Here is a 22,746-nt window from a genome sequence, read left to right on the forward strand (position 1 = left end):
TCAGTGATTGGGTCGAAAGCCAACCTCCGAAGGGCTAAATGGCGATGGATGGAGATGTGGTTGAAACTCGTCCCGTTTGCGTCAGTGAATGAGATCCACTCGATAGCAAGTGGTCGTCTCGAGGCAACTCTGGTCCACGCCCCAACTACCTTGGGCATCAAAACAAACTGGCTTCCAATGACGCGCCAGGTGATTGTGGCTCGGTGGCTGTCTTGGGCATAACGGAACAAATATCCAAATCTATGACCGGAATTCCATATCTCTAGAATCCGGATCCGAGGTAGCTTCATTGCTGCCAGAGCAGCAATGATCAGGAAATCTGTCACAAAATTCTGTCTTCCGCGGGGACGAAGATGCTGTGTCCTGAGGGTGAGGTGCTGCAGCTTCGACTCTTTATTCTTCTTGTCATGCAAGTTGCCATAGGAACTTGAAGCAATCGAACACCAAAGGAGGAGAGAACTCGGTAAAGCGATGGCATGATGTTGCCATAAGCCGCGCTAGACCCTCGAGTTTCTTGGGGGCGGATGCGTACTTGCACGAGTCCCACCTCGAGCTCTGGTCGAAGGAGAAGCGCCTGACGGTAGGGGGAGTGTTGGCATCAGGCAAGTTTGTAGATCTGGCTTCAGATGTTAGTCTCCCGCTGTCTTCTTTTCTCAACCAGAAAAGAAAATCTCCCGGCCATGACGTACCGTCAAATAATTCAAGCTCTTTTTTCACCGTCTGCCCTATCCATTTGTGCAAATAAAACGACTCCAAGGCCACGAAGCTTTCGCGGAGGAGTGTGGCAATGGACTCGGGGGCAATCCCCCTGAAGAATGATCGGCGTAGAACGAGTCCCTTTACTATCGGGACACGTGGGAGGTTATTTGTCGAACCTGTGCCCCTTTTCTGTCTTTGGGGGAGAAGCTCAAGCGGTGTCCCTCGGAGTCGCCGGGCCGCACCACGCCTGACACTGCGTGGTACGGCGATAGATGTTACACGCGCTGCCCTTTTGTCCCGGAGATATTCCAAAAAGATCGCAAGTCCTTGAGGTCCTCTTCAAATCGTATTGGGTAGTCGTCGTGGACTTCCCCCTCGGAGCGGTGGAATATCTGGTCGCTGGGCGAATGCGCGTTGATCTCTAGCGTGAGACCTCCACGAGTCCCTTCCCACGACGACAGCGAGTTGAGCAGAACTGTCATGTCGGACGTAAAGGTACGGTTATTCCTATTTGTCCAAGTGTCAGCAGCACCGCTTGCAAGTCTAGGAGATGAAACGTGAGTTACTCTTTGATGTTTGTTGCGCTCTCAGGCTTATCGTAGATGCGCTTGGTGTATTCAGCAAGCCTAATGCGCAGGTACGGATTCCTTATGTAGCCTAGCCTGATGGCATTTTTCCCTCGAACTACTTTAGAAAATACGGGCAGGTCTGGAGAAGCAAGAGCTATGCGTCGAAAGGTTTCCCCCTCGAAGAAGGATTGCCACTCTCGGGACACAGTGGCCAGGGAAGACGCTCTGACGGTTTCTTTGCTTTCAAAGTTGAGGGCAATGCATCGTAGGATCAATAGACGAATCTCGGGGGGCAGGGAGTTCCAGAAATATCGGGTGGTAGAGGAGCTCATCGCTACAAAGATTAGAGTTGATCAGGTTAGATTGCCGTGTGAAGAGGACAGTAGTACGGTATTGGGTTTTGATACCGTTATGTATTAATGACTGTGTATTTTGCTGTTGTGGCTGATGGCTTCTTGTCATCATTGCAGGCAATAATAAAGAGGACAGTAGTGAGGTGTTGGGTGTCTGGCAATCAAATGAGATCAGAGACCAAGTTTATATTTGAACAAACTTGGGTAGGGTTGGTTGAGTTAGTATGACTCTTGAGGGGATGCAGAGAGAGAGGTTATATTAGAAAAGGTTTGAGGAACGCACGTCGTTGCATGGACGGCATTATTAAATGCTGCCAACATGTGCTTGTTGATATCGTCCTCCGAATTGTGCTTTCAGAAAGGCCATGATTGTGAATGGTATTACAACGTCTAGGTACGTCAAAGTGTAAAAAAGAAAGCGCAGTGGAGAATTGCGCAAAAAGTTAACCCCTGGCGAGGATCGAACTCGCAATCTTCTGATGATCTCAGTAGAAGTCAGACGCCTTAGCCATTAGGCCACAGGGGCCACTGATCACGATTGGAGAAAAACCAGCTTGTGAAGCAATCCTGGCGACAGCACTCAATCCCCGACTTCCTCCATTTTCCTAGTTGTCCAGCAACAAATAAGTAAACAATCCCGCTGACTTGCATGACACTGATTTCATTCCCAGTGTGACTTCTTGATATAAATATTTACAGTGGGGAGCAAATGTGGGTTACCATTCACCTTGGCAAGGCGTTGTGCTAATGCTTGACAAGATGGCTATCTTGGTCTGGAAGTTATCGGATACCTATTCTTCACAATCTTGGCAGAAACTGGCGCCATCTCTGAGATTTGCTTCATAGATTATAAGAGAACAGTGATTTAAGAGATGCAAGATCAAACAAGTGCATGAGACACTTGCACGGGCCACATGGTGAAAGCGTCTGGGCTAGTGATGACACTCGCCGTTTCTTTCCCTTGAAAAGACATGAATACTATAAGCAAGATCTGAAATGTTATTCCTACTCTATCGAATCTTTGTCTACCTAATAATTGGTTTGCTCATCAAGCCCAGTAAGCACTCGTGGATTATATCCCTTTACACAGAACGCGCTAGAGCTCGCATCTCTACCATCGTATACTCCGACTTCTCAGATGGACCGTGTCCCTCTCTATCCGTCCTAAAGCCCGCCAACTCATAAATCAAGATTCCTCTAGCAAAGAGAGCACTCGCCAGTAACCGGAGTACCACAATAGCCGAGTCCCTAACGCTGAGGAAAACCAAACTTGATAGAATAATGGTTCCGTAGAATGCCTGCAGGGCCGTTCCCACATATAGCAGTGAAATCAATACCAAGAACCATCCAGTCTCCTTTGTGTCACTCTTGACTTCCAGTCTGCTCTGCCAAGGCGTGGGTGTGAGTTCGTTCCAGAGCCACCTCCATTCGCTGCTGCGGAGGCTAATATCATCTTTTCCCTCCACTTTGATGCGCAATCTCGCGACGAGATACCCAACGAGGTGGATAACGACCGAAGCAGCAGTCCATATAGCAGGCAGAAAGTCATTTGCTGGGGCAAAGGTGCAGACGGCCCAGACACTGAGTTGGTAGGCCAGGTAGGCATTGTTTGCTACAGAGGCACAGGCTATAAAGTACTCGACTGCAGATACAGCCCGAGGTGCCCAGAATGAGTGAGGGTTTCCAAAATTTGTTCGGAAAGGATCTGTTCCCATCTTGGCGATAAAGTCTTCATATTCCGTTGCTGATAGAGGACGAACTCCGGAGCTGGACATGGCAAGCAGCAGCGCAAGTCCTGGGCGGCGAAAGGCCAAGACAGCAGTGTCGACATAAGACGCGCTCAGAAGCTGCAGCACCGCTGGAGCAAGACCGAGAATGACGGTGGAGGCGGCGAGCTCAGCCTTGCGAAACTCGGGCGTTGTCCTGAGGATGCAGTCGATGACCTGGTATCCGGTCTGGGGTCTTGTCAGAGATCGGTTTCGGTAGTTGGTTATCTCTGGTACGCAGTCGTATTTGAGTTGCTCTTTGATGATGGAGTCCCAGGCTGGGAAAAAGTGCTCATATTGTGCAAACGACCGGGTGATCGCAGTTGCGGGGGTGACGTGAAAACAAAGGATGATGAGAACTACAAACAAGAGGCCTAAACGGCCAGCATGTAGTGTAGGGCGAGGCATTTTGGTCTGTCTTTGCGGTAGAAACCCTCAGGTGCGGCTGCGATGGGCGACGCGATACATATGCCAGGTTCGAAACCCGACGGGTTTTGAGTGAGCGGTGCATGCAACTTATCTTGGCTGAGCAACCAGCCGGATTGCCTTTTACGTGCCAGCAATTTTCCCAACCCCGTCGATCTTTTCTTCTTTTGCTGCATGGGGCTTGAATCCTGCGAGTTATCGACCCCTGTCTCTGTGACCAGACATGCAGGCTACGAGTCCATCACGCCTTACCAGGCAAAGCCTGCTGCAAGGAGTTACTAGTTATCTCCATATGCCGTGAGGATATTTCCCTCTCGTAAAGATAAGTCATGTTCTATACAGCCTTGATATCTATGAAACTCGCGTTTCTCTGACTTGAACATTGCACTACGCTCCATGCATTCTAATCAGTGCTGTCAGATAAACCCATGCCTCGCTTGTGAGGGCGTCGCGGGCGGTTCGGGGCGCAAGCGCCGGCCCCCAATCCAACCCCCAAAACTGCAGCCGCTTTTCCATAAATAGAGGCGAAAAGACGGCACATGAGTCACCCTGCGCGTATCAAGAATGACCCCGTGAGGAGATCGGGGCTCGCAGATCGATCTTGATTGACAGTAGGTGACAATTTGTTCCAGAAACTATGTCGATTGTTCTTCACCCCTTAACCCAGGCCAGGCAAGCCTAGGGTGAATTATCCCCTCAACGCAACAGACTTCAACTGAGTCCAGTCAAGCATAGCTTCTTTGCCATTCTCAAGACCTTGGCCGCTCTCTAGAAAAAAATCAGCATTAAAACTCTCAAGAGAAAACCTAGACTCACGCTTCCATCCACCCATAGGAATACTTGGGTGGTAACCACCAGCTCCGTTCACACTGACACTGCCAGCCTCAAGCTTATTGGCAAACCGCAATGCTCGTTTCATGTCAGCCGTCCAGATCGAAGCCGCGAGTCCGTACTCGGTGTCGTTTGCCAGTTTCAAAACCTCATCATCAGTGGAAAACCTGACAACGACAAGGACGGGTCCAAAGATTTCTTCCCTGAGAACTCGAGCATCGGGTGCTGGATCGACAAAGATTGTCGGCTCAACGTAACAACCTTGTTCCCCAACGGCATTTCCACCGGTAATGAGTTTTGCTTCTACTTTTCCAGACTCGATGTATGAAAGAACGACGTCTTTTTGGCGGTGATGGTACAGGGGCGAGGAGTACGTGCTCGCCGCCGTAGGATCACCACCTAGAGTTTTCGCATGACCTTCAACCATGTCCTTCACCTTTCCAATGAACTCTTCAGCGATAGACTCATGGACATACAGCCTGGTTGGAAGAGCGCATCCCTGGCCGTTCATCAAGAGAAACAAGGTCGCAGCCAGCAGTACTACCTCCAAATTGGCATCTGAAAACACAATAATGGGAGACTTGCCCCCAAGCTCCAATGTGACGCTCTTAAGGTTTGACTTTGCCGCAGCAATTTGAATGAGCTTACCCACACCGATGCTTCCCGTGAAGCTGATCATGCGGATATCCATGTGCGAGGAGAGGGCGTTGCCGGCTTCTGCGCCGTCGACTAGGCAGTTTAAGGCGCCAGGAGGAATGCCGGCTTCAATGGCAAGAGATGTCATGAATAGGGTCGAGAAGGGGTTTGTTTCGCTAGTCTTGATAATAATGGAGTTGCTACAGGCGAGCGCAGGCGCTGCTTTCATTGCGAGAGTGACAATGACTCCGTTGAAGGGACAAATGCCTGCGCAGATTCCCCATGGTTGGCGGAGGGTATACTGCAGCGAATTAGAGATGCCACGAAATGTCATAGGGGAGCAAAACATCGTAACATACTCTGATGGAATCCTCATCCGCGGCCATGACTTCGCTATCAAACTTATCGATCATGTTGCCATAGTCTGAGGAATTTGTCAAAATGGAACGCTTCTGTCGCTTGGAGGCTTCTTACAGATGAACAGGTCGGCGGCGGCGTTGACCTCAAAGCCACAAAACCCAGCATCCTTTCCGGTGAGCACTGCCTCTAGCCAGTGAAGCTGCTCTCCATTCTGTCGAATGAGATTGCCGTACTTGACGAGGGCATCACGACGGGCGTCCTGTATTTCGGGTTCATGAGAAAAGCTCGTAAATAGTTTCATGATGTGTAATAGTAACTTACATTACTCATGGCCTGCCAAAGGGCGAGACCTTTCCGAGAACATTCGACAGCGAGATCAACGTCTCGAGCGTTTGACCACTGAAGTTCTGATAGATGTCAGCTTGGCTGCATACTGTCCAATTCAAGTCTTTCGAACCGTTCGTGAGGACTTGGTCATTGACCGAAGAAATAAGGCTATGTTTCTCATCGCCGGTGCTGTCCACAAACTCGCCGCCGATAAAGGCGCGGACGGAGAGAGGGAAGCGGGAGGTATCGAAGACGGGGACTTGAAAGGAAGCCATGGTGGAAGAATAGTCTTTAAGTTTTGTCTGATAGTTTTTATAGTAGAAAGGGCTTGTAAAGGTCTTGATAGTCGCGCAGGAAACAGGCATCTGCTGAACGCCTGGTCTATTACTCCGTAGCCCAGGTGCCCCTGTCACAACAGTGCCCCCTTTCACCAACTAGAGTCTTGCCTATCCCAAACCACACCTAACTCTAGAGCAATGCAAAATTTTCCCTAGAAATACAAAGGAACGGCTGTCGTTTACTCGCCTTCTGCCCAATCGGTGGCAAGTCGGCGGAGCGCCGGCGGAGGAACGGAAGAGGGACGGAGGAAGACGGAGGAGCCCGTTCGGCAATTCTATGATCATCCATTCAGTTACCAGCAGATAGAAGGATTCCAATTTACCATCGGAGTGTCAATCAGTATGCCAATACGAGGTATCGAGTCGGGTACAAATACCTGGGCTGACAACTGCACAATCCTCAGAACGCCCATCATCCTCATCTATTACAACACGACCAATCTTGAATCTCTTCAGTTTCCCGGATATTTTTGCCTTTCTAAGACGCCCTTATACATCTCGCTTTTAAACCACCACGCCACACAATGTCTGCCTCCCTGTTCAGCTTGGGCTCGCGCGTCTTCAGCGTCACTGGCGGCGCCTCGGGCATGGGAGCGGCGACCGTTCGCCTTCTCGCCCAGCACGGAGCGGGCGCCATCTGGATCGCAGACTGGAATGACGGAAACTTTGGTCAGATCAAGGAAGATGCTGAGCGCATCAACCCTCTCACCAAGATCCACACTCACAAGGTCGACGTGTCGGACCCAAAGCAGGTGGACGATTAGGTAGCCAGCATCATCGCAGAGTCCTGAGCTCTGCACGGTGCCGCTAATGTCGCGGGTCTTTCGCAGCCAGCCTTTAGTGAGAAGAAGCCGGCCATTCTGGCAGAGACCAACGAGGACTGGGCCCGGGCTCTCGGTGTCAACCTCCAGGGCATCATGTACTGTACTCGGGCGCAGGTCGCAGCCATGGTCGATGCTCCCAAGGGGAGTCACCCAGCTATTGTCAATGTTTCTAGCATTGCCTCATTGTTACGTGGACCAAGTGCTTTCGCGCATGGTGCCTCCAGGGCTGCCTGCGCCCACTTCACGTCATGTGTGGCCAAAGACATCCACTCTTTTGGCATTCGAGTCAACACGGTTTCGCCAGGTAAATCATTGAACGGACTCATCAGTTTGAAGACAGAAGCTGACCCTTAAGGCAACACTTACACGCCCATGACAAGGGAGTTCTTCGGCCACATGTCCAAGGAGGAGACGGAACAGCAACTTCAAAAGTGGGGGGTCAATACAAAGATGCTGGAGCCTGAAGATGTTGCTAGGGTCATTGTCTGGCTTTTGAGCGAGGCTTCCATGGATGTTAACGGTATCAATCTCCCCGTTGGAGAGGGAGCTCGTTGAACAGTTGGTAGATTGAGGCCATTCACGACCACGTAGTCGCTATAGATACTGAAAAAAACGGGTTTCATCTACAATTCCACGCTCTATCCATTTGTAACATTGTCCGAGATAAATTAATTATTGAAAGTCACCAAACCTGGCCCCGTGTTAGTCTCGTTACATCCTCTGGCCTCCACGTGACTGCGCGTTGACCTCGAGAACCCCACGTCACACCGTCGCGTCTCCCCCGAATAATCTTGTGTTCTCCATCTACATGACGTGGAAGACCCCTCTTTAATTCACGCTGTTTCATAATTCCAACCCATTTTGCCCTCATCACCTTGCATATACGCTCGCTATAGCAACATGACTGGCCGGAGACCTCTGCCCATCAAGGACCACCAGCCATTGCCGAAGCGAAGGAAGATCCGAAAGGGCACTACCAGCTGCTGGGAATGCAGGATGACGTGAACGTATCCGCCATAGCTTTCCTGCTGACAGAGTCTTTCACAGGTAAGCGGAGAAAGACTAGGTGTCACTTTCCTTCTGCAACGAGCGAAGTATGTGTGGGTTGTCAGCAACGGGAGACACCGTGTGTGACCCAAGAGTACGAGGAAGACCCTGGCAAATTTCAGGAACACCTCGCCATAGGATCGGAGCGAGTACACCAGAACAACAACAACAACAACGGCCTCGAAGACAGGCTTGAACGAGTGGAAGCCCTCCTCCAGAGGTTGGTTGACACCGGAATGGGCTTCTCAAGTCCAGGAATAGGCCGCTGCAATGCAGATACCTCAAAGCCTTCTTTCCAATCTATAGAAGAGGATGTCAGAGATATCTTCACCACGTTTCCTAGAGCCCTGACAAAAGGGGCTAGGTACAACAACAGCCACTCACACAGTAGCCAGGCTGGCTTCGGCGGCTATGGACTCGGGCGAACTGTGCTTGATCCAATTGGAACCGATTCCAGCAACTATGAAAGCATATCTCGAGAGCTTTATACCGCTTTACCATCCCAACACGACGCAGACTTGATAATTGCTGCTGGAAACACGGCTCCCTTCCTACAGTTTCTTTGCCGACCATACGAAGATATCTTTCGAGGAGAAATGGTTCCTGCTTCGCGCCTTTCCGTTTTCCCCAATTCAAAAAGCCATCCTGTTTTGATTGCTCGTACCCTCCTTTATCTAGCTCATGGGATCCAGAATCTACACCCCTCATCACTCGATTCTGCTCAACTGGATCTGAACTGCCTACTCACTATAGCCATGCAACGCTTTCTGGATACAGCTTGCCGGTTGGTTATGAGTAATGATGGGATTCTTGAGTCTCTGGAAGGACTCGAATGCCTCATATTAGAAGGTGTCTTCCACATCAATGCCGGAAACCTACGCCGTGCCTGGCTGGTGTTCAGGAGAGCCATAAGCTTAGCCCAACTAACAGGGCTAGACCGTGGAGGCGATGCTGATCTGCCAGTCCTCGACTCTACAACTATGGCCTCTCTTTCTTTCATGTGGCACCGAATTGTTAGTCAAGATCGGTATCTGGCTCTCATGCTTGGTCTCCCCTGGCACGCCCGACGATTGTCTCGGAAATCCTGAAGATTTGGCCCTAGACGATTGTCCAATGGGCTATCTTGAGCGCATTCACTGTATCATCATGAGTCGAATCGGTGCTAGCAGAGGCAACAAGTCTGATAGTACAGCCTCTGTTGATTTGCAAGTCATAGACTTGACTCTGGAGAAGGCTACGCGCTGTATGCCTCCCGACTGGTGACAGCTCCCCATCAAATCAACGGGTGACGGCGAGGCCCTTGAAGATGTCCTACGCATTATGTTTCACATCACTCATTTCAGTCTGCTAATCTACCTGCGACTGCCTCACATGCTCCTCGACGGTGAGAACACGCAGAACTACAAGTCGACATGTGTAAATGCCAGCCGCGAACTTCTCAGCCGCTATATCCAATTCCGCTGCATGGACTCAATTGCCTTTTGTTGTACAAGCATCGACTTTTCAGCTTTCACAGCCTGTCTCACGCTGCTTCTTGCGCACCTACGTCGATGGCATGACACCAATGATGTCGATGATGATCTTGCTCACAAGCGCCTTAGCGATCGCGCCATGGTTCAGGAAACAATCGAGCTCATGCTAGAGCTGGGTCAAGCAAGCGGTGACATGGTGTTGGGAAAGACAACCGAAATTGTGGCAAGCCTGGCTCGTATTGAAGCAGATGCTGCAAAAAAGGTAGGGCTCTACGGTGCCTTCAGCGGCACAAGGAACCGTCGTACGCCCAATCGTTCTCTCCGAATTATGATTCCATCATTTGGCGTCGTCAGCATCACGAGAGACGGCATCATCCCCTCAGCTGCGGTCACAAATTCCAAAGGCGAGTACCGTAGCCAGACGAGCGATACTCGTGAATATTTCCAGCGCCTACCCGCTCCTTCTGCTCAGCCTCTCCAGGGGGGCGAATCTCGAACTCTCGAAGCCTCTGGTGTTAGTTTTGATACCAACATGTTGCAGGTTCCGTCTCTACAGACCCTAGGCTCTCAAGGGCACGCGCTACAGCTTGGACAGTGTCAATCACGACTAGGGCTTGCAGAGACTTATACCGCAAACAAGCCGGATTTTTCATTTTCTCTCGGCCAGGTTATGGATGAATGGCCGCTAGAGACCACCATATCGTTACCAGAATGCACGGATGAGCAACACGACCTTTTCTCCGGCTTCCTGGGCAGTTTTGACATGCAAGGGACAACATGACCAGGAAGTTTTAAACGAAAATAGTTTTTCCGTTTATGAGACAATTCAAAGGCCATCCAGAGCATACGCGGAATGTCCGCTTACATATGCCTGCTCGGCCCTTTCAGGGGAGCCTCATCTACCGACATGATCATGTCACAACTGGAGACTCCGGAGTAGGCGATCCAATTTTAGGAGCAAATGCGACGGTGATGGGGCATCGGATCGGTGAATTGTATCCTCGCGGTTAGTTCGAGCGAGCTTAGACTCTCGGCATGGTTCGTATCCCATATTGCAGCAGGGATCTTGAAACTTCTAATATTATTCTAGAATCCCCGAACCATGGAGCATGGCTTCATTTATAAGTCGAGCTCACTTCTTTGTCGTCGTAGCTCAACATTGTCGTCACTCGCTATTACACTCTTTCACGATGCATTCACTTTCGTTGCGGCGTCTTTTGACGTCAGTCCTCTCGTTATGCTCTTTCACCTCAGCACTCCCTAGTCAACGACGCTCCAACATCACCTTGTCACATGTCGAAACATACTACAGCGTGGATGGTGCTACGCATGCCGAGAAAAGCAAGGCGTTGAAAGCAGATGGCTATCGCATCGTCTCACTGAGCTCATACGGATTACCGGATAATGCCAACTATGCAGCTATTTGGGTGCAAGAGGAAGGTCCTTCCTTTGAAATTATCCATGATGCCGACGAAGCGACATACAACGCCTGGCTTCAAACATGGAAGTCCAGAGGCTATGTATCGACCCAAGTCTCTGCCACTGGTCCTGCTGAGAACGCTGTGTTTGCTGGTGTGATGGAAAACATCAATGTGGCAAACTGGTTTCAGTCATGCGAGCTGGAGAATCCTTGGGCTTTCTCCAACACGACAGGCAACGTTGATGTGGTAGTAAAAGGCTTCCGTATGTTTGGGACCTCTGAAGAACGTCGATATTGTATCTTAGGCCACGAGAATGTCGGGAACGAGCAAACGACAATTCAGTACAGCACCCCTAGCTTCACCATCAACTTTGCCTCTACATTCGAGGCTGAGACGGCGAAGCGGTTCTGGAGACCATCTAGACTGTTCCTCTCTGAAGACCACATCATCACACCAAGCTTTGTCGACACCAGCGTTGGGAAATGGTCGCACGCTGTCGATCTGACCAAGGCCGAGCTCAAGGAGAAGATTGAGACGGAGAGAGCCAAGGGGCTTTACCCTATTGATATTCAAGGTGGCGGATCTGGCTCCAGCGAACGCTTCACCGTCGTTTTTGCAGAGCGCACCTCTCCCAAGCCTCGTCACTGGAACGTTCGAGGAGAGATAACCGGCTTTGAAGACAACAAGGCCGCGGAGAAGGAAGTGGATGGCATCATGCGACGCTTCATGGAGAAGAATGGAGTTCGCCAGGCTCAGTTTGCTGTTGCACTCGAGGGGAAGACTATCGCCGAGCGAAGCTATACCTGGGCAGAGGATGACCGGGCCATTGTTGAACCTGATGACATCTTTCTTCTGGCCAGCGTGAGCAAGATGTTTTTGCATGCATCTATCGACTGGCTTGTTTCGCATGGTATGCTCAACTTTTCGGCGCCGGTTTACGATCTTCTTGGCTACAAGCCGGCCGACTCTCGGGCAAACGACATCACCGTCCAACATCTCCTCGATCATACTGCGGGATATGATCGATCCATGTCAGGAGATCCCAGCTTCATGTTTCGCGAGATTGCGCAGTCTCTGCCAACAAAGGGAGCCAAGGCTGCCACCCTTCGCGATGTGATCGAATATGTGATTGCTAAGCCCCTTGATTTCACTCCAGGAGACTATTCGGCATATTCCAACTATGGCCCCATGCTTCTGAGCTATGTTGTTACCAACATCACTGGTGTGCCTTATCTTGACTTTTTGGAAAAGAACATTCTCGATGGTCTTAACGTGAAGCTCTACGAAACGGCGGCGAGCAAGCACACAGAGGACCGCATCGTCCAGGAGAGCAAGAACACTGGCCAAGATCCTGTTCACCCTCAGTCAGCTAAGCTGGTCCCTGGGCCTCATGGAGGAGATGGCGCCGTCAAGGAAGAGTGCGCCGGAACGTTTGCCATGGCTGCAAGTGCCAGCTCCCTTGCCAAGTTTATTGGCTCACACGGTAAGTGAAATTCTTCTTCTAGCTTTCGCAAAGAGCTCTGCTAACAATGGCAGCTGTCTGGGGAACTGGTGGCCGTGTTTCCAGCAACCGTGACGGATCACTGTCAGGTGCCCGTGCCTATGTTGAGAGTCGGGGAACCATTGACTGGGCCCTGACTCTGAACACACGGGAGTACGGTTCTGAGAACGAGTTTGACGAGTTAAGGTGGTACACCCTTCCCGACTTTTTCGGCAATTTCCCTATTGCCGGTTGAGCAATGATGCATGGCGCCGCGTAGACGTGTTGCCTTGATTTGTATGAACGATTGCATGGTCGCAACGTCCTTGAAGCCTGTACACAGAATACCCCTATTTTAGAATGAGACGACCGATAACAAAAACTCCGCTTTGCCTTGAATATTCTTTTCTCATTCTGAAGTTACTATTATGTCAAAATGGAGGAGACGTTAATAAGTGTCTACTACGAATAGGTAGTCCTAGTCGTAGCCAAACAGTCAGGTGAAAATTAACATACAATAGGCTTCTAAGATGTTAATAACTCAACATACCTAGGTAGCCAACACAAGCTTACAAGATAGCAGACGACGCTTCAAAGATCGTGGTGAGGTCATCGTCGGACCACCCGAGGCGAGAAACAGGGCCACTTTAAAGCGGCGCTACAGTCCAAGATCAAGCTTGACTCCAGATTTACAGATACAAAGTGAAGGAGAGCAATTCTGCCAAGTTGAACCATTTCCCTCGCTAAAATTTTATACTTTTTGTCTTTTAAACCCTTGTAATTACCAAGTGCTATCTCGTCAACATTCCACCCTCTGGGGCAGGCTGACCAATAACTGACGAATTTCCACCACCCGAGTTTGCCGAAGTCAAACAATTTCCACCTCGACATCACCACCACCTCCAGATATGAGGTTCTACCCATTGATAAGGCCCATCCTCCCATAATCCTACCCCCGAGAGCCTCAGTCACAATGATAGCCCTCACCAACTCGTCCCCCGGTGGGACCCTCGGCGGGACCCTCACCCAGTGGCCGTCGGTCGCGCACCACGCCGAGAACATGCAGAAGGACAACTGGGAGGAGGGCCACACGAGGGCCGCCGACCAGCGCCTCAGGTCGTCAGACTCCCTCTCGAGCGTCTTCATGCTCGAGCGCATCAAGCACATGACCTGGGCGTGGTTCACGTTTGTCATGAGCACGGGGGGTATCGCGCTGGTGCTGCACAGTACGCCGAATCAGTTTGATGGGCTGCGGGTCATTGGCAAGATCTTTTTCATCTTTGCCATTATTGTTTTCATTGGCATTGTTACTGGTCTTATTGTTCGCTTCTCGACGACGGATAGAGCGCTCAGGAATAGCCTCCTCCATCCGACAGAGAGCCTTTTCTTCCCTTGCTCGCTTCTCAGCGTCGCCACCATCTTGACAAACACGGCAGCCTACGGCCTCCCTGAAACCGGTTCTTGGCTAGCAACTGCTTTGAGAGTATGTTTCTGGCTGTACACGGCTCTTTCGACTCTTTCGGCAATTATCCAGTTCTTTGTCCTTTTCAAAGGCGCTCACCTACCCATCCACTCCATGACGCCGGGTTGGATATTGCCCATCTTTCCGGCCATGCTTACGGGCACCTTGGCTTCTGCAATCATGCCTTCGCAAAGCCCTGAGCACCGGTTACCCATGTTAGTTGCTGGAGTCACGTACCAAGGCCTCGGCTGGACCGTGGCCACGCTTGTCTACCCCTTTGTACCTCGGCCGGTTGATGCAGGACGGTTTGCCGGCACCAGCAATGCGGCCCGGAATGTTCATTGCCGTTGGACCTGCAGGTTTCACCTCTGTAGCCCTCATCGGCATGTCTCAATCGATCCCGGAAGGCTACGGATATTTCAAGACATATCCCATGGCACCTCAAGTCCTACAAATCCTCGCCCTCTGGGTTTCCATCTGGATCTGGTGCATAGCGTTTTGGTTCTTTTCATTCAGCCTACTAGCTGTCCTATCCTCGGCTCTACAGTGGAGGCTGCGATATAGCATGACTTGGTGGGCGTTTGTGTTTCCCAACGTTGGCTTCACCCTTGCCACGGCACGGATCGGGGAGCAGTTGGAGAGTCCAGGGATCAGATGGGTTTCGACTGTCATGACGATTTTTCTCGTGGGTCTTTGGTTCGTGGTCTTGTATGCGCAGGTATCTGCTGTTATTCGCAGAAAGATTCTTTGGCCAGGTCGAGATGAAGATCGATAGTGGCCAAGCCCTCCCTCCTTTCCTTTCTAATAATGAGAGATAGATATTTCCTTTGCCAACAGACTTAGACAATACGATAATTATACATCCCAGGTTGGTCACCCTTGCTGAGATATTCTCCTTGATCCGTGAGAGGATCAAATACCCCCCAGTCCCGATTGTCTATCCAAGAGCCCATAATGGTCCTCTGAACATTGACGTACCCAATCCTCCGATACTCCCCCTTCTCGCACCCTCTCACAAGCGCCAAGGCATAACTCTCAGCAGAATCCTCCAGGTCCACTCTGCAGTGAAGAACGCCAAGGTAAATGGGCATTTCCCCATTGGATGGGACGAAAGGGAAAACGTCATCCAGATCAGCCTTGGAAGGTGATGTAGAGACTTCCAAGTCATCGATATCCGAACTTTTCTCCATGGTCGGAGTCACCACGTTTCGAACATATCGCAAGTTCCCTCCTGGGAGAAACTCTGCAGCCTGCTCAGGTGTAAATTGACCGGTGAGGTCTTCCACCTTAAGCACGAGTCGAGCTTTGATCAGTGGACCTTGGAGGATGAGATGACCTCCAGAAACGGAACCAAGCTCTGGCCCAGTTGTCTGGACCGACGCTTCTATGACTTCTGCAGCAGGCACCCAAGGCTCTTCGTCCTCTTCGAGATCCGCGTTCAAGTTGATGTTGCCAATCCCAAATGTTCCGGACAATGTGTGGGTTGGTTCCTCTGAAGCCCACGACCACGATGGAACTCGGTATTTCTGCGGAGGAGACACCTTTCTTCCGTCTCTTACAGTCCAGAGGAGATCTCGAAGCAGTGATTGGCGCCAGATGCCCGCTAGGTAGGAACCTGGGGGCACCCGTGCTAGAGTCTGATACAGAGACGCGATGCCAGCAAAGGCAATCAGACGATCCGACTCAAAGGTGAAAAATCGCGATAGGTAATCCTGCAGAAGCTGATGCCAGACCGGCCGCAGGCTCTCGGCGCTCTTGCCTCCCATCAAGTAGAGAGTTCCAAGAGGCATAGTGCGGGCGAACTGTCGTTTAACGTCAAAAGCAAACCCTTCGCACGTCTCGTGCGAGGCAAACCCCTCAGAGGTCATGTCGGAAGCAGAGGTCCACCAGAGCTGGTCACTAGCAACGTGGAGGGTCTTTGGCGAGAGAATCCATTCTTGAAAGACCCATCCTCGACGGAAAAGGGGCTGCGATAAAACCTGGTCGCAGAAAGCAGATCTGTCGATGAGCCTCATAGTAGCAGTAGTCGACATTTCAGATTCCTCGAAGCCCGTCCACGTGGGTGTGATTTCGCAAGGGTGTTTTAGCATCGAGTCTTGCTTCAACCCTGCAGATGAATCTTTGGCAGCCGTGGCAGAGATAGTGACATATGCCTGAGAATAGACGGATGCCATGTGTGCGGCTTCAACATCCCAGTCTTCCTTTGAATCTTGAATGATGCAGAGGGAGTCGATCCAGATATACTGTATATCCAGGGTGTTTGCTAACTTCATCGCGTCTTGGAAAGTAGCCGGGATGGTCGTAAAGGGAATGTCGTAGTAAAAGGCATCGACCAACTCATGCTTCAGCATGAGCGGTTGTATTTCGCCCCAGCGATGACTGAGGGCAGCATATCTCGTCGACGAGCTCAGTTCGTGAGTATCGACAAGCTTAACTATCGGGTCTTTTGAAGCTGCAGATGCCTGGCAATGAAGCAATCTCGTAGGTAACCGAGGTGCCAAGTTCAGGCTTTGGGTAGACGACTCGAGCCAGGTCCTGATGCGTTCCAGTGTTACTTGTCGGTCAAACCTGGGCCTCCAGGTATCTCTATTGTCTGCGTTTGTTTCTTTACCCGTTAGCATTGGCAGCAAAGTGGATGAGCCTTAACACTTACTGATTGCCTTGAAGGCGCGAAACGAATGGAACTGACGCCCAACAAACTTATCGCCTTCAACTTTCGAAAAACATATTCCAAGAACGAAGCTGCCGCAATAAGAAGTCTCTCCTGCCTCGATAGCCGGGATACCGACAACTTCATCCTGCTGTAGCTCTGCCAACGTTATAGGGTGAATGTCTTGCTGCAGCCGCAGCCAGATCATGGCGCAGAGCACGCAAGCATTTACAGACTCCTCCAGAGCTTGTATTGTATGATGGACATATGGCTTTGGAGGATCATCCGGCCCTGGGCCAGGGTCTAGCCTTACTCTCCATTCCGTTGTGCCTGTTGTGAATCCTGAAGGAACAAAGGCGGCCCCCTCGAGAGCAAGTAGATTGCGTTCTTGCAGCACGTTTGAGGGCACGTAATGTCCCTCAAAGATGCCAGAACAAGAGGAGCAAAGATTCGGCGATGGCATTGTAACAGCAATCGGGGTCTTCGAGGGTTTCGGTCTCGGGTTTCGGTCTCGGGTTTGACAATATGTCAGATCAAGCTGAGATACAGCTGGAGAGGGCCCTTGCAGCCTAACTTGAACCCAACAATCGTAGCAAGCATCCATTCCGATAAACATGAGCCAAGCACCCCATTGGGGGCTTGGCCTCCGTATCGATGAACGGACTCATGCCGTCTTTGTACTAAAAGTGAAAATGATAAGTAAATAGAATTATATGGGATAAAAAAGGGCTCTATATAAATTATATCCGAGGTTGTTTGTGGACGATGTCATGGCTAACAAACGCCAGTCAAGAACGTCATTTTGTTTCAGTGCTATTTTGGCGCGCTAGTCACTGAGTCCTAGCGAGTGGTTCTCGCCATTCAACACCAAAACATTTCCTCCTTGAAGCAAACTCAACCATTTCTTTTCATGATGCGATATCGCTGCTGATCAAGTTTTTTATCCGATATGGAACATGCATATACAGGCATCTGACCTTTCACCCACTGTTTGACTCAGTTTCATCACTTCACCGAATCCCCGGCAGAATGAGCACCGTGACCAGGACGCGGGCAACGCGCTCAAGCGCACTCAACGCCTCGAGAAAGATTTCATCGCAAATAGGCTCCGATGATGAGAATGAGAGGCCAATTGGAACAAATAAACGCGCGATAAAACGGCATCCAAGCCCGCAATATGAGGACCACGACGCGTCTGAGGGAGACGCGACTCCAGAAATTGAGCCCGAAGCCCCTGCACCAAAACGGCGAAAGACACAGTCTTCAAGGAGCACCAAAGCAAACAACAACAAGCTCCATGAACAAATATTTGGCAGGGATGGAAAGACAAGTCAAACACCATGTGTACCACCAGCTCGACGACACAATCTCACGTACCATCGACCACTTATGCTAGACGACTACTCCTCACGAAAGGCTCTCCTTGACTGGTTCGACGGTGTCAGTACCAAGCGCTCAATGCCTTGGCGAAAAGCATGGATCAATCCAAAGGGTCACCAACCAGATGACCTGCGCAATCTTCTAGAGAGGCGGGCGTACGAGGTCTGGATCAGCGAGATTATGCTGCAGCAGACGCGAGTCGCCGTGGTCATCGACTATTGGAACAAGTGGATGGCCAAATGGCCATCCATCCACGACCTGGCCGCTGCAAGTGCTGATGACGTCCTCAGCGCCTGGCGTGGTTTGGGTTATTACAGCAGAGCAACCAGGATTCACGAGGCCTCAAAGTTAGTAGTGAAGGACCCTGCGATGAAGGGGCTTTTGCCATCCTGCACTCAAGATCTTGAGGCCAAGGTTCCCGGTGTTGGGAGATACACTGCAGGGGCCATCTCAGCCATTGTCTTTGGACAAGCTACGCCTATGGTTGATGGCAATGTCTTGCGCGTCCTAAGTAGACAACTAGGACTGTTGGGCAACGTCAAGACAACAAAGGTCGTTATTGACACATTATGGGCTGCTGCCGACGCTCTCGTGAAAGCCGTCGCGAGAGATGAGACAGACACCCCGGATGGCGAGGAAGTCGAGACAAGCGATAGACCTGGAAGATGGGGTCAGGCCCTCATGGAACTTGGAAGCACTGTTTGTGCGCCCAAGCCGAATTGCGCCGAATGTCCCATCACATCGACTTGTCGAGCTTACGCAGAAGGAAGAACGTTGATCTCTCAGGACAGCCGAGACACCAAGCTCAACGACATCGAAGACGCCTGTCATCTCTGCGAGCCTTTTGAGGACGCTGAGGAAGACGCCACTCAGGATGTCAAAAGTGCCAAAAAGACCAAGGCGAATGGATCTCAAGGCAAGCAATTGACATTAGCGTCATTTGCCTTCAGGGGATCAGCTATCGAGAAGTCTTCCTCGAACAAGGCCAAGTCGACTCTCAGTGCCCGCGACATGGAAACCATCGTGGATCACGCCCGGAAATTCCCTCTCAAGGTGATCAAAAAGGCTGTGAGGGAAGAGGAAACGCTTGTCTGTGTCATCCGCCGCAGCGACGGACAGTATCTGGTCCAAAAACGCCCTGAGAAGGGGCTCCTCGCTGGACTCTGGGAATTTCCCAGCTATATCCTTCAAGACTCAGATGAAGGAAGCACATCTGCTAAACGAAAGTCCAAGGCGCTCGCATACGTCTCCAAAATACGGGGCGAGCATGGCCACAAGACGTCGAAGGCCAAGTATGTTGGCGAGCTAGGCAGCGTGCCGTGGCTCTTTTCACACCTGAAGCTCACGATGCATGTTCACCTGTTCTCTCTCCAAGACGATGATTGGCTCTCGGATTCTGAGTCACTTAAAAAGACTCGCCTCAGATGGGCGTCAAGTGATGAGGTAGACGATGAGTCAATGGGGACAGGGATGAGGAAGTGCTGGAGTCTTGTGAAAGACAGAGATGATTGAGCGCGGATAATGCGGATTTTGAGACGTTTTTGTAATATCACCGAATGGGTAGATGGTAAATACTGTAAAATAGAATAAATGATAGATCACAGTCTGATGGGCTATCCACGTCAATCCTCATTCATTGCCTATTGATTGTCCACGAAATGTCCTTGACGTGAGGGGTGTAAGTTGGAAGCCCAGGCTGGAGCTGAGAAACACTGGATGAAACCAAGACCAAAATATTTCAGTCACTTTCACGCAAACCATAAACAGTAAATGATCAGCTCGCGATAGTGAATTCATTCAGTTTTCTGCTAATTATTATCGCTTTGAGGAATCATCAAATCGATTCCGTCTTAATGAGGCTACGCGTCACGTGGGGCCGAGTCGCGATGGCATCCGCAGATCGCCGCGTCGGCCGGCCATGTGGAGACGCGTCCAACTTACATCACACCCTGTCGGCTCCAGCCGTTTCGACACACCGTTCGAGTCAACCCCAAGAGAAATGTCGATTGTATCGACGGCTACAAGACAATGACAAGCTGGTTTGCTAGCGGCCGCCCGGCTCTATTTGATGCCATCTCCAGTGCGTGCGATCTCGTCGATCAACAGATCGCTGCAGGTACGTCATTAATTGATTAACGCGACAGAACGTGCCTCGCTAACACGGCCTCAGACCTTGAACTGGTAAAACAAGAGCTCGATGAAGCTCTCCAGCAGAGAGATGATCACGCGGCGCAGGTTTCTGACTTGGCGGCTGAAAATGCTCGTTTGAAGGAGAAATTGCAGAAGGCAACAACCAAGACGATGGGAGACGTGAAAACCCCTGAAGCAGCACCATCACCACAGCCAGCAGCTTCCAGAAGCAACTCATCTAACAGTGAACCAGACTGGAAAGCTGAGTGCGCCAGGGTCAGTCTCAAGTTCAACGCGCTCTCGGAAAACTTCAAAAAGGCCAAGGACGCGCTACGAAAAAGAAAGGAGGAGCGTGACAGATGGGTTGCTCACGCCACATTGCTGGAGAAGAAGATCAAGGCAGCCGAGGAAGAGCATGGAATCAGCATTACGGATCGCCAAAACAGGGGCAGCCGGGCGACAACACTTCCAGCAGCCAGGACAGAAGACGCCAACCCAAGCCCAAACACCAGCTTCACGTCCGAGGCCGGGCTCGAGCAAGCAGACCTGGAATTGCCTCCCTTGGCCGCAGCATCACTTGCTCCCGAGAATCCCCCTCCTCTGCCCGACACTACTGCTGCTAACCCCAGCTCGGATGCGACGGCGAGCGAGGTTGAGTCTGGTCAAGGAGATGAGCTACCCGAGTTGCCGGCCCAGGAGGATGTTGAGCACACGCAAATTAAGGAGGAGCCGTCGTCTGATACGCCCGTTGTCGTCTCCGAGAGAGCTGTGAAGAAGAGGAAACGGAACGATGGGGACCCCAACGAATCACCTCTACAAAAGGTCAAGCTGGAACCGATCGACGACAGCTCGAGTCCTATTCAACCAGTCGGTCCAGCTACACTTGTTCCACAAGAGAGCATAGATCTCGGAGACGTTGCACAAAAGCTGTTAACCCCAAGGAAACGAAGGGAGATGGAAGAGTCGCAACGTCGCGACCAGATACAGATCGAAGCCTTTGCGACAGCAACACCAAGGACCCTATTTGTCAGGCCAGATCCTGAACCACAAACAGCTCGGCCCTTGGAACGAAAATCAGCCCTCACACCACTCAGTGTCAACCGACGGATCGTGCGATCAGGCGGTGATAAGCCAACCACGCCTCTTAGAAAGGGGCTGGATCGTGGCATATCAAACGTAGCCGAAGATGGCGAAGCATACAGGAAAACTGGAAATAGTACGAATCAAGCGCCTAAGGGACGACTGGATACGCTATTAAATAGTCCTGCTGCTCAGGAAAACGAAACTGTTTCCCGTCCGACACCGCGAGCGCCAGCAAGGCTAAGCACTCTTTCAGAAGGCCTAGCAATTCCAGGTCGACGGGTGCTCCCTTTTGATCGAGAAGGACGCGTCAAAGACCGAACTCCTGCTCGCCCGACGGGTGCAACTGATCGCGCCAGCGCTCTCAGTGCAAAGGTTACACCGCAGGACACGCGATCTCCGTTGGCCTCTAAGAGAGGCACGACGTCCGCGTTGCGAAACAAGCCCGTGGCGGAGCTGCGGCCCGATGATTTCAAGATCAACCCTCAAGCCAATGACGGTCATGACTTTGCGTTCTCTGACGTGATTCGTGACAGGGACGAGAGGGCTCGCATGCAAGGCTGTACAGACATGCACTGCTGCGGGAAGCACTTTCGATCTCTTGCCGTCTCGCAACGCCCAGATCCGCCTCTTACGGCAGCTCAGCGACAAGAGGAGCAGAAGTTGCTGGAGGAGTACTTGGGCAACTTTGCATATCGACTAGGGACGATGGACAAGAAGGAGAGAGATGAGCTCTGGATCGAGGCCAAGACGCAGGAACTTGCGAACAAGTACGGTAAGCATCGATACCATTACTCGAGGATGCGGAGTCCTCCAGGATTCTGGAATGCAGATTTCCCCAGCACGCAAGAGATGGAGGCTGAGAGGGAAGAGGCTGCCAAACGAGAGAAGCAGACTGTTCAGGATAGGTATAGAGAAGCTATGCGACCTGGTGGTAGATGGCTGTTCAGAGATGAGTAGATGAGGGGCCAAAAAAGGAGTTGTGAAAGAGATGCATTGTCGAGTTCGGAGTAGTATAGGAGCCAAGGCGTTTGGGTAACACTGGGATGGGTAGGAACCTTGTTATGGTTTGCATAACTTTTAAGTATAAACACTCAATGGATGTGTACATATATGTTTCAACAAAGAACCTCGAGAGTCGTCAAATGTTTGCCCAACAATAACTTAAGCCAACAAGACTCGAGCCAGGATCAGGACAGGGGTTGAATGTGCAAGTCTGCGATGCCGGGCATTTTGAGATGGAAGAGTGGAGCACAGATCATCCCTTGGCCCTTGCTCCCCTCCCGTCAAGCGAAAGCCGCAAAGCGTTTCTGCCTCAGACACCAACTTTTGCCCCAAAGTCTCTGACGACCCGAGCCTGGTTGGCTCTGACTGGGGGGGCCCTCGTGCCCTTTCTGCAGGCCTGAGGTGCTTTGCTTGCCTGCTTGGGGCTTGGCTCGTGTGCGTCTGGCCTGGCCTCTCACTGTGTGTCTTGTGTCTGCCGCTACGTTTTTGG

At 51.2% G+C, this 22,746-nt stretch overlaps 8 protein-coding genes across 8 annotated transcripts; 4 read left to right on the forward strand and 4 right to left on the reverse strand.

The window, feature by feature from the left end:
* Window positions 1–405: 405 nt before the first annotated feature.
* Window positions 406–1,600, reverse strand: MRS44_008004 (uncharacterized protein; the record flags this gene model as incomplete). Its single annotated transcript, XM_065620732.1, has 3 exons — window positions 406–616; window positions 979–1,206; window positions 1,266–1,600. The coding sequence occupies 3 exons, from the start codon at window positions 1,598–1,600 to the stop codon at window positions 406–408; spliced, it is 774 nt and encodes a 257-aa protein (XP_065476804.1).
* Window positions 1,601–2,703: 1,103 nt separating this feature from the next.
* On the reverse strand, window positions 2,704–3,795 carry MRS44_008005 (uncharacterized protein; the record flags this gene model as incomplete). The annotated part of the gene is made up of 1 exon (XM_046275929.2): window positions 2,704–3,795. One exon carries the CDS (start codon window positions 3,793–3,795, stop codon window positions 2,704–2,706), a length of 1,092 nt encoding a protein of 363 aa, XP_046133976.1.
* A 706-nt stretch (window positions 3,796–4,501) lies between these two features.
* Window positions 4,502–6,242, reverse strand: MRS44_008006 (uncharacterized protein; the record flags this gene model as incomplete). The annotated part of the gene is made up of 6 exons (XM_065620733.1): window positions 4,502–4,581; window positions 4,630–5,581; window positions 5,640–5,704; window positions 5,755–5,899; window positions 5,962–6,047; window positions 6,098–6,242. 6 exons carry the CDS (start codon window positions 6,240–6,242, stop codon window positions 4,502–4,504), a joined length of 1,473 nt encoding a protein of 490 aa, XP_065476805.1.
* Window positions 6,243–6,829: 587 nt separating this feature from the next.
* On the forward strand, window positions 6,830–10,429 carry MRS44_008007 (uncharacterized protein; the record flags this gene model as incomplete). Its single annotated transcript, XM_065620734.1, has 6 exons — window positions 6,830–7,057; window positions 7,136–7,433; window positions 7,485–7,663; window positions 8,026–8,176; window positions 8,315–9,189; window positions 9,443–10,429. The coding sequence occupies 6 exons, from the start codon at window positions 6,830–6,832 to the stop codon at window positions 10,427–10,429; spliced, it is 2,718 nt and encodes a 905-aa protein (XP_065476806.1).
* Window positions 10,430–10,838: 409 nt separating this feature from the next.
* On the forward strand, window positions 10,839–12,805 carry MRS44_008008 (uncharacterized protein; the record flags this gene model as incomplete). The annotated part of the gene is made up of 2 exons (XM_046272703.2): window positions 10,839–12,552; window positions 12,606–12,805. The coding sequence occupies 2 exons, from the start codon at window positions 10,839–10,841 to the stop codon at window positions 12,803–12,805; spliced, it is 1,914 nt and encodes a 637-aa protein (XP_046133972.2).
* A 717-nt stretch (window positions 12,806–13,522) lies between these two features.
* On the forward strand, window positions 13,523–14,786 carry MRS44_008009 (uncharacterized protein; the record flags this gene model as incomplete). The annotated part of the gene is made up of 2 exons (XM_065620735.1): window positions 13,523–14,032; window positions 14,253–14,786. The coding sequence occupies 2 exons, from the start codon at window positions 13,523–13,525 to the stop codon at window positions 14,784–14,786; spliced, it is 1,044 nt and encodes a 347-aa protein (XP_065476807.1).
* A 64-nt stretch (window positions 14,787–14,850) lies between these two features.
* On the reverse strand, window positions 14,851–17,124 carry MRS44_008010 (uncharacterized protein; the record flags this gene model as incomplete). The annotated part of the gene is made up of 2 exons (XM_065620736.1): window positions 14,851–16,604; window positions 16,665–17,124. 2 exons carry the CDS (start codon window positions 17,122–17,124, stop codon window positions 14,851–14,853), a joined length of 2,214 nt encoding a protein of 737 aa, XP_065476808.1.
* A 566-nt stretch (window positions 17,125–17,690) lies between these two features.
* On the forward strand, window positions 17,691–22,211 carry MRS44_008011 (uncharacterized protein; the record flags this gene model as incomplete). The annotated part of the gene is made up of 3 exons (XM_046272090.2): window positions 17,691–19,484; window positions 20,004–20,157; window positions 20,212–22,211. The coding sequence occupies 3 exons, from the start codon at window positions 17,691–17,693 to the stop codon at window positions 22,209–22,211; spliced, it is 3,948 nt and encodes a 1,315-aa protein (XP_046133968.2).
* Between the last annotated feature and the right edge of the window lie 535 nt (window positions 22,212–22,746).

This window comes from Fusarium solani, assembly GCF_023522795.1.
Source record: "Fusarium solani strain SB1 chromosome Unknown bctg00000004, whole genome shotgun sequence".
NCBI lineage: Eukaryota > Fungi > Ascomycota > Sordariomycetes > Hypocreales > Nectriaceae > Fusarium > Fusarium solani.